Genomic DNA, 10,910 nt, shown 5'->3' with positions numbered 1-10,910 from the left:
CTCGAACATGCAGCTGTGCTCGAACCGACCTGACTGACTGACTTTGAGTGACTACATGAGCATCCGTTGGACGATACCACGACCATTGCCCCCTGCCGCGGCGCGTTGAGGAGGGGCTTTTTTCTCCATGTTTACTTCGATGCATGAACGAATTTTGGGCCTCCGACAGACACATATGACTTGTTCTACTCTGGCGACTCTCTCTTATTTGGCTTACTATTACCGATGGGTGGGTGGGATTTGGACGCTGCAAAGTCCTTCTTGGTCTTCTGTTTTCTGTCTTTGCTCTCTACAAAAAGATCGAGATTAAGAATTTGGCTGGGGTTCTGCGATTGTGAGCATGGCGTTTTGGAGAGCGGTCAACTGTTACTTGTCTAGTTGGGTCAAGACCTGGGAATGGGGCTGGCAATGGTGTGAATGGGAATGATGTGGATTGGACTTTTCTGTTGTTTGTTTTTGGGTGTTCTTCGCTTCGAATTTGAGTACTTTACTTTGACTACCCCCAGCGTTGGTTGGTTTTGTCTTTGCTTCTACTTCCACACTTAGCATTCTTCTTCTCTGACAGCGTCGGCCATCTGAACAGCGTTGGATTGGCTAGTTGATGGAGGCTATGGCTATGTTGAGAAACGAGATACAAAATTTCCTGGCGGTCATTGACTCAGTTTAAGCCGGTTCCTTGATAGAGACTCAAGACCTTCAGTCTGTTGATTTTCAACCTTCGACTGTGTACTATCGTGACATAGGTTACTGGCTCGAATAGGCATGGTCAAGCAGCGTGACATGCTTCAATTGAAGGCAACAAACAACCCACCGTGATTAGGGGCGGTGTGATATAGGAGTGGGAAACTGAAAAGGGCAGTTGGTTGAGTTCAAGAGCCGAGCGAAAAGGAGCAAAGGCCCATGTGCGTTCAAGTTCCGTAACGCTGCTGCGAGTTCGAACCAAATGCACCACCTCTGCAGGGTATTACACCCAGTTGAACACAGCATCACAGTCGGCTCTCCTTCAAATCACTTCTTTTCTTCCTACAACGCCGTGCGTCACCAACTATCTCGCGTCGGGATCATGCTCCGTAAGCTTCGTCGTAGCAGCACTAAGCCCAAACCATCACCGCCAACGACGACAGCAGAAACCAACGTCTCACCCCCTCACGCCATTCATATCAGCGGAATTAGTAGGTCGCCCAACAAGCCACGCCCCAGCCTGATTCAGGTTCCCAGTCAATTTCCATCATCGTCGTCAATGCCGAAAGAGCCACAGACTCCTCGCGTCTTTACAGGGTACGTAGTTAGCATTTGTTCGTCGAACTGGTGCATGCAGCTCGGGATCAGTACCTGGTAAACGGCGATGGCCGGGCAACGAAGTGTAACGGATATGGAAATGTCCCGTGCGAAGCATGTCGTGCTGCTGCGTAAGCGTACATCCGAACCTCGCAAGCTACCTACCCAAGAGGATACGACCACATGGCCCATCCAGCTTGAAGGGGATGAGACAGCAGGTATGCAACCTGTGGCGATCCAGCCCCCGCTCGTCCCATCTTTCCAGGTAGAAAGATTATTTCCCTGCACGTCTTCCCGGCTCGGGACGCGGGAGATGCAGAGCCCGCAGGGGGTGGCGCGGCACCAACGAAGGGCCACATACCGGTTATGTACCGCAAATCTGCAAAATCTGTGCTTATTATCTCTTTGACGCTCAGACTTTTGCATCTGAATCGAGATCTGGCAGAAGTGTCTCGTGTGCCTACCAGATCGTCGAACTTGGCGTCGGCGATCATCTAATGACGTGTTCTAGAAGGATTCTGCCGGTCTCAGACATCAGGGTTAAGAACGATCGCCCATTGAAGGGGCCAGAAATGTGAAAAATGATAACAAAATGGGGAATGAAGATATGAAAGTAGTGAAACACAAAGGAAGCTAGAGAGAGAGGCAATACTGAAGTTAGAAATGCCTTGAGAATAGAAAGAAACGGTTGAGAACAGATGGATACTCCAAATGACAAAAGGGAAACGTAAGAAGGAGTGGAAGAGTTCATGGCCAAACATGAATGGTGACGCTGAAACGCTCAGGCTGGGTCACAGTCTCGATGTCCATCCCAGGACTTTTACACAAGAGACACTTCCCTGCTGTTAATAGCCTTTGCAAGAACAGTCAGAGTTACCACGCATCCTAGGAAACATAGCCGCCTCCGAACTCCCCGGAGCCTGGAAACCCCTCCACTCTTGCACGACGCCGTGAGGATGCCTGGATGCGTTGTACGGCTCGTCTGAAGGTTGAGCAGCGGTGCCACATTTCAGATTCACGTCCTTGCAAACGGGCTAATAACCACGAGCATGCCCCCAAGGATCACGCACCCACCTGACGGTCTTTCCCGGTACTTACGAGCCGTCAACAAGCCTGCCCTTGTCGGGGGCTGAGAGCCCGCGCGGCCCGCAACCGAGAGTGCAGTCCAGTGGAACGCAACGTGGGATTGTCCAGCCTGCTGGTTTGGGATCAAGATCTCCGAAGTGCGGCTCTTTGTCTGGGGTAAGCTGAGTTGGTGGTGGAAGAAGGCCCTGGAGCCTCCGTTGTGGGCCAAAAGCTGCACTCGTTGGGACTCGTTGACCTCAGTACGGAACCGCGGGCAGCAGGGAGGCGGCAGTCCCGATGCCAGCACGGTGTCCCATGCAGTCAGACTCTGTACCCCTCTTCCCAATTCCGCGAGACATGTAGTTGTTGGTTCTTCTGCGCAGTCAGCGGTGGATGCCGGCAGTCCCCAGCTGGGAAAAGAGCCAAGCTTGCGCTTCGATGATGCTCACGCACCTCCTCAGACAAGGACCCCATCTCACGGCCGTTCTTCAAAAAGCCACACTCGGCAACTAGTACGCAGCAAATGTGGCAGGCTGCCGCTGCACCCTTCCCGAACGAGCCGATAGGGGACGCCTGCAGTCTGAGCATCCTTCAGCATGATAGCCGACCCTCCCTCTGGCCCGGCTCGTATCCTCTGAGCAAGAAAACAAGACCGCGCGTGATCCAGCGTCCAGGATCAAGTATCCTGCTCCGCCTATTGGAGGAAGCAAGATCACGCACTGTACTGTACAACCCCCTCTTGCCAACGGCGCTGGAATGTGTCCAGCTTGGCTATAACGTGCCCCTTATAACCCGGTCAAAGAGCGGATAGAGGCCCGTTCTGACTTTTTCCTCCCACCGTCGTCCAGCGCTTGCGTCCAGCCCTGAGGACCGTCATTGGATAGCGTTGCTTCTCCACTGACGGCGAGATCCATGGAAGTCGCCGTCGTGGTACCGAATCCGGCCCCATTCGTGACGGCCACGTCCCCGGGCCGGCAGCTCCACCTTTGCGAAACACTCTACCTGGGACGGGAAGAGGCGTCCACATAGCAAACGGGGGTTTACTGTTCACATGAATCCCGCTCCGCGAGGCTTCCAGCTCGCAAAGTTAGCAACTTTCTCTCCATCAAACAATTCCCGGATTTCTTGCAGCTTGGCTGCCATTGCCAACACTCGCAGCCACCAGGTCCCGCCGCGTTGTGGTGATGGGCAGCCTGTGACACGGTGCAATTACCCTCAGGGACCGAATGCCCGCCCACGGCACTGCATGGTTGGCCATGTTGTGGAGCCCAAGATCAAGATGGGGTGGAGATGGGGACAGTATCGTAGCACAAGTCGATCTGTGCTGTAAGGACGCCGGATGGACGGAACTTGATGGCGTATCAGGCCAGGGAAATATCAAGCAGGCCGGCGCACAGGCGGGGTTATCTTGAGATGAGCGGTTCTCTCAATCAGTGACGTGCAGATCCCGTGGAGAGATGCGACTAAGTTCCCAATCGGGCGTGTGGCTGCGAGGATTCCAGTTAGCTTAGGGTGGGCCATCAGGAAGTTGTGCGAGGCGGCACAGCGCCTTTCCATATTCCAAATCACACAAGCAGAGGCAAACACATACCAGGGTCAATTGATGTGTGGAATCCTGCAGATCGGGAGCCGCAGATGGGAGCCGATGAACAGAGATTCTGGCCACTCCCGGCCCGAATTCGGATGGTATGCATGCAGGGAGGCGGCTGTGACAACTTGGTCGTCAATTCGACAAGCGGTATCCATGAAGATGCGGTTACCCAGCTCGGTAGAGCGTGTAGAGCGTTAGTCACGAATCGTCCTTGTTCCCGTTTCGGAGGAAAACTGTCGAAACGTTGGGATATCTTTTGGCCTCTTCGCTTTTCTAGAAGTCAGTGCGGCTGCTGCAAGCCCCAGTCGTCTCTGACAGGCTGCTGCATGAATCGGCATGGGGGCAAACCCCCCGAGCTGTCTTGAGTGCACCGATTTGGAACGACTCGAAGTCTGGAAGCCTTCCTCAAACGAAATGCCAAGCCATGGGTTCGCTATGAGCTGCCAAGTGGACATCAGTACAACCGTGCGGTCAAAGCGAAGAGGTACACCCTGTGGACGAATCCACAGTGTTGCGTGTCCTAAGAAACGGCAGCGAAGGCGGTAGGCAACCTAGTGTTCACATCCCATCCGAACTGCGACCTGCTGGGTTGAGTTGTTTCCGAGACCACGGTGCGGTTCAGTCATGAGAAATCTGTAACCCGGATGCCGGAACGAAGGCCAGAGCGGCGATTTGTCATGGAAGACTCATGGGAATCGAGCGATGGAGACAGGTTGGAGCGGGCCACGGTACCGTTCTTGTGCCCGACATTGTAGGAGCAAAAGTTTGACGGGTACCCTGAGCACACCAGCTGTCTTAGAGCGAACAAGCCTTCGGGTGCTCGAATGAGCGCTACCTTGGCAAAGCCAAGAATGGGGAGGCCTGGGGGTCTTTACCCAGGCCATGATGACAGTTGCCCGTCACCGGAGTCTTAGGCCGGAGACAAAATGTCGTGAGTCCGAGGTGGTTGCTATCATGAGCTTGGTTGGGTAGCATCCCCGCTGATGCGAATCTGCTGTATGCGGAAAGGTTTGTTGCTTGGACAAGGACTGTTGAACCCAGTCGACCGTTTCAGTTAAGAGCTTCAGCGGGAGAGATTGCCAGGACGCTGCACGATGCGAGTGTCAGTCAAGCAAATATTTCGGTAGAAAGAAACTATGGAAACCAGTGTGGAAGGCTGGAGCAAGCAAGAGACTGAAAAGGACAGCGCTGCGGGTACTCCAAAGTGCGCACAGACGATGTCGACGCAGGTCTGGCGATCCGAGGATTTCAAACACCAAATTCCCGTTTTGGGACTTTGTTTTCTTCCCATTTCACCTCTTTGGGAACTTTCTGTGGCTTGTTTGGGGAATTGTCAAAAATCCCGTCCCTTCTTGGCATTGGTAACTCACCAATATGGTCTGTGCGGAGTCTCGTCCCCATGCTGTGCAAGGCATTAGTGGAGCCGGCACCATCCGGCATGCCATGCACAGTACGTCTATACTGTGAACCAATGAAACTCCCTCACGAAAGACATGTATGATTGTATATCGTTGCGCAGATTACAACTCCGAATCCTAGTTTGTGTCCAACCTGACATGTGGAGAACACACCGTTCAGGCTCGAGCATATTCAAGGTTTCCAGCGAGAAGAAACTGAGTGGGGAGGCTCAGGACTGCAGGTGGGCTTGCCTGCCATGGTGAAGGCGAGAGAACCAGGGTCACGCGGCTCTCGTCTAGACGTGCTATTCTTGGACATGGCAAGCCGTAACCCCTGTACCAAGATCTCAAGCAAACCAAAATCGAGAGTCATTAAGGGTATGCTGCATGTGTCCCCGTCACTCCAAGCCCAAGCCACGACCTCTTCTTCAGTCGATGCCGGCGAGCGCATTAGTCATATGGATACGGATAGAACATGACAATAGGCAAGACAAAAGTGACGGAGCTCGCGCGGTTTGCCTGGAGGGAGAGTGCGGGGGTGGCAGAGTTGTATTAACTCCAATGACCCGAGCTATAGCCCTCAACCAGCAAGGATCTGTCGAAGCAACACAACAGTTGGTGGTGAACCCGGTGTTCTCCTCCCCTCGGTCTGGTCAAGTGGGAGTGTCAAGGCGAATCCCCCATTTTGCAGCGTGTACGGGCGAATAGGAACTCATCCAGCCTCCCGAGACAAACGTACGCCGCTCACGTGCATGGCCCGGCGCATGCACCCGCAGGCTTACACACAACTCCAATCTTGGAAGACGTGGAGGGTGGTACAAGTACCGTCATCTCAGGAAAACGGCTACCCTGAGGAAGGGGAACTATCAGCCAAGAGTTTCCTGAATTAAAGAACCTTTGGTGGTGCCAATTGCGTACCGGATGTCTTACAGGCGGCGGCGTCGTATTGGTACAGTCAAGGCAACTGCCTCTCCTCTGCTCTCATTTGGAAGTTCATACATGCCATATCTCAGGCTTGCAGCCACAGCGGGAGCTATATTGCAATATAAGCGCACACCATCTTCTCATTGGTTGACCGCCCGGATGGGAGTGCCATCTGCTTGTCTAGCTACAGCTGCCATGCCGTACGGCCAATGATAACAGCTGCCTGCGTGTCATCCTCCTGCGGTACCGGTGTGCAAGCTCGACGAGAGACGAGTTCTTAGTACGGTCCACATTGCCGGAAGTGCCCTATGCCCACAGCCCGGTTTTGAACTCGGCAGCTTCCACGTCACCGACCCCTGCGCAGCATTGTGTAAAGTGGTGTGCCGGCGAGCACTTTGTGTCATTGCCCGTGTTGGGTAGCCCCTTGTCCAGGTCGTTCCTGGGCAGACAACCCAGATCCACGGACAACCCAAAGGGAGCTTGACATGAATCACAGAAGAGGCTGGTGCAGAGTGTCGTAGATTTGAGGATGTCGCGTGCGATTCAAGGTAGACGTGTTAGGGCCTACCCTTGCGGTTGCACTCGTCGTGCCAGTAATTGGCCATCAAGCAATCAGACCGTCTGATATTGGGTTCAGATGGCAGCGATCCCTCGATGGCTGAAACCGGACGAGGCTCTTGTCGTCCGATCGCACGGCACGTGTTACACTAGGCGTGATGTCTCTTCCCAAGGGAATTGCGAGTAGCGGCTGAGTCTTGCGAAGTAAATCAGACGGGTGCACACTCTCGACAATACAGGGTGATGAGACTAGCTGGAGTGTAGGTACGGAGTTACAGTGCTGAGCACTGCATGCCAGATTTTCAGGCTTGGCAACTTGAATGGTGGGGTTGCAGCAGCCCCGGCACAGTGTTGGAGGTGGCTGGGAACTGTACAGCCGAAGTGATCGTCGTCAGTCAGTTTAGGTATGTACCTTACCTTCCCTCACACCAAAGCGGGCCAGCCCACTGAGATCCTCCCATGTCGAATGGAAATGCTCGAGCATCGCCGGCTTCTCACACAGGACCCTACCTCCAACATTATGCGCTTGACACCTTAACCAGGGGACCAATACCACCACTACCGAAGACACTACCTACTGTAGTCTCACCCACAGCAGACAAGGACCAAGGAAGGGTATTTAAGCAGGCACGCCTCCCAATCCATCGGCAAGCTAGTCTTGCCCATCTCCAGCTACCTTCCTCAGCTCCAAGCAAACGAACACCACGCCGCGCCGCTTCCGACTTCGAACCTCAACGAACCCCCCGCTCACTGATTGCAACTGCGGCTGCAACCGAAACCTGCGACCGCGATTGTCCACACCCACACTTTCGGGCCGCCCACGGAACAGCCCGTTCGTCTCCCGGCATTGTTCTGGGCTTATCCAACCGATCGGTCCTCTCTCTGTCCGTCTCCACACCACACCCAAGGCTTCGGAAACGCAACCAAGCCGACAGCATTTGAGCCGCAACCGGCGCGGTCCGGAGGACCTCGACCGCAAACCTGAAACATGCATCAACCGCCGTATCCCCCGAGCCAGGCGCAGCCGTTGCCTCCCGATATGCACTCGCATCCACACGCACCACCGTACGCGGCGCACCAGATGCAGCAGCTCCCGTCAATGCCCCCACCGGGCACATCCTACCCAGACAGCGTTCCAATGGCGGGTCCCGGAGCGCTGCAACCAGGCCAGCCCGGCGACGGCGCCCAACCGACCGCATCCCATGAACGCGTCCCGCTCACCCCCGAGCAGAAACGACAGCAGGAAATAAACCTCAAGCCGTACTCGTCTGAGGATGATCAAGGTCGCGTATACTCGTAAGCTTCGCCCTCGTGGATACCGCCCACCCTCGCGTCAGCTCCGTCGGGCGAGGCCTGTCACACACGTCGCGTGGTGTTCCTTCTCGGTCTTATCTGCGGAAGCTAATCCGAGCGTCGGCAGCCTTGATGTTGTGCAACAGCCACAACGTGCGCGGATGTGTGGCTTTGGAGACAAGGTACGCTTGTCCCTCTGACTTTTCAAACTTTGAGTTCTTCAAAATCGGCGTGATAGCTCACAATGTCATAGGACCGGCGGCCCATCACCCCTCCACCTTGCGTGAGGCTCATCGTCAAAGATGCCAAGACCGGAAAGGAGATTGACTGCAAGTGAGTCTGTCCGCCTCAACACTTTCCCATCGACTTGGGTGCTTGAAGCCATGACTGACCAGGGCATGCTGTTCCAACCAAAGTGAGATTGAGCATACAATGTATGTGCTCAATGTTGATTTGTGGTCCGAGGACGCCCTGAAGGAAGTGAACCTTGTTCGTCACACAACCGCGACCCCCTCAATATCCTCGACTTCTCCAGCGTCCTATGCCCAGATCGAACAGGCTACTCCGGCCTACTCGCACATTCTGCCGTCTAGTCGCGATATGGGCTACTCCCAACAAATGGGCTACCCTCCCCCCGGTCAAGCGGTCAGCCCCTACGGCATGCAGCAGCCATTTACCCAAGGTACGCTCCCACACATCATTTCTCGGCTAAGTCGGCGTCTCGAGACATGACCAAGCACCAGGATATTTTGCTGACATGTTTGCCAGCGGGCTTTGTGTCGCCTAATGGGACCGGCTACCAGCCTCCGAATCAGTACTATCCCCAGGCCGAGATGGGCCTTACACAGCTTGTTACCTCGCCATACGGCGCCCCGCGAGTGTATGATCCTCAGTTTGGCGGCTTGCCTCAACGCATGTCTATTAGTGGAAACCCCCCGACTGGCATGTTCACCCGGAACCTCATTGGAAGCCTTGCTGCCAGTGCGTTCCGCCTTCAAGATACCCAGGATAAGATCGGCATTTGGTTTATCCTGCAGGATCTGAGCGTCCGCACCGAAGGGTGCTTTCGGTACGTCTCCCACCCCCGATGTTGCCAGTTTAACCCCATCCACCCGAGCTAACAGTACATCTCCAAGCCTACGGTTCTCGTTCGTCAATGTCGGTGCTCCCGGCCAGTCGGGCAACGGCTCTATCAATGTCGGCAAGGCGCCCGTTCTCGCCTCGGTCTTCAGCGACGTCTTCCAGGTTTATTCGGCCAAGAAGTTCCCGGGAGTCTGCGAGAGCACGGCCCTGAGCAAATGTTTCGCGAGCCAGGGCATCAAGATCCCCATTCGCAAGGACAACCCTAACAAGAGCTCCAACCAAGACGACGACGACTACGATTAACCCGTGTCGGCTTCCAACGTTTTTCTGGCTTTATGATACCGGGCACCTAGCGTCCATCACCGTCAAGTGTGCCAAGAGAATTCTGTACACACATACCATCATTGGCCCTTTGCTAAACGGGAAGTGTGCGACGATTTTGACCCCTTTCATTGTTATCCTGCAGTTTTCTTCCTCTCCATGGGACTCCTCCCTACTACCTGGGTGAAGCTTATAGACTGGAAGTGAGGTGGATGATGGAGCATTCGAAAGGATAGGCGGCCGGTAGTGTCTCTGTTCTTTCACCTGACGAAAATGTCCATTTGCAATGTCCAGAGTCAGCTCTTTTTAGGAAATATCATCATTTTGGAGTGCGGTGATACCAATGCCTTTCGGGGGCCGGGTGGAAGAGGAGAAGGTCAACTTGTTCTGTACTTTGTATCAGTCCTTGCTAATATCATCCCTTGTACGCACGCTTCATATTTGTTGCTCCCATAAGAACAGGATTATCACAGGTAGATGGGCCGGTGGGTAGATGGGTACATAGGCCACGCTGTTGTCTACCTTTGAGTCGAATCGAGTTTGCTTTGAGTTTTGCCAAGCCTTGTCCCGGACGAGTACCTACTCGCTGTATTCACCTACATTTCTTGAGCACTCCAATCAAATTACCCTGAAGCTTGTTCCAATGTAAGCCGATTTTGTGTTGCTAATTCCATCATTGCACCGTCAAGCACACATAACGAGCTTATCTACGTACCAGGTATCAAGGCTGAGTGGTCTTTATAAAGCCACACAGTCACAACTGAAGGCCCTCTTCTCCCATTCGCAAGGCCGGCATTATTGTCAGGTTTCGTCTGGTGGCCAACGGACTCCAAGGCGCCATTCAGCATTATGTGCAGAAAGGAGATACCGTCACCTCACTGTTGGGTAACAATGCAACCAAGTCGGATTCAGGGATCTCGAGTGATTTGGCTCTACTACATGTCAAGTCCATCACCGTCCGTTTTTGCGGTCGGGCTAGCAATGGAAGCTCAGGCTTGCTGCTGCAATACCTAGTCTCGGCTATGATGCCACGCACTAGCAGATCACGTCGAAAAGCACCAGCAGCATTCATTGAGGTGAGTAACTAAGGTACCCAACCTACACTGCCTGTGCTAACAAGTTGCGATCGCGGGTTGGACCTTCAGGGGGGGAATTAGGATTTCGTGCCTTCCACTTTCTGAAGACACGTTCCTTCCCTCACCATCAGTTCAACATGTTCTGAACACATGCCCGCCCCTCTTGATAACAGGCAAGATCTTATGTGAGAACGAGTTCATCGTCGTCTGGGCTTAAGAACACTTCATCGAGTTGGGTGGTTCATGCCCCTGGTCGAGTCGGATGCTCACCGCCCGCGGGTTCACTTGGAATATCGGCATCGATGAACTCACGGAGGAGCTTTC

General features: G+C 54.1%; 1 protein-coding gene across 1 annotated transcript; it reads left to right on the top strand.

The window, feature by feature from the left end:
- Positions 1-7,801: 7,801 nt before the first annotated feature.
- N657DRAFT_629811 (uncharacterized protein) lies at positions 7,802-9,492 on the top strand (the record flags this gene model as incomplete). The annotated part of the gene is made up of 6 exons (XM_062790921.1): positions 7,802-8,109; positions 8,234-8,288; positions 8,360-8,439; positions 8,523-8,788; positions 8,875-9,175; positions 9,231-9,492. 6 exons carry the CDS (start codon positions 7,802-7,804, stop codon positions 9,490-9,492), a joined length of 1,272 nt encoding a protein of 423 aa, XP_062652541.1.
- Between the last annotated feature and the right edge of the window lie 1,418 nt (positions 9,493-10,910).

This window comes from Parathielavia appendiculata (genome assembly GCF_033297405.1).
Source record: "Parathielavia appendiculata strain CBS 731.68 unplaced genomic scaffold N657scaffold_1, whole genome shotgun sequence".
In the NCBI taxonomy this organism is placed as follows: domain Eukaryota; kingdom Fungi; phylum Ascomycota; class Sordariomycetes; order Sordariales; family Chaetomiaceae; genus Parathielavia; species Parathielavia appendiculata.
The sequence above is the reverse complement of the archived record's forward strand: the minus strand, read 5'-3'. Positions and strand labels throughout refer to the sequence as shown.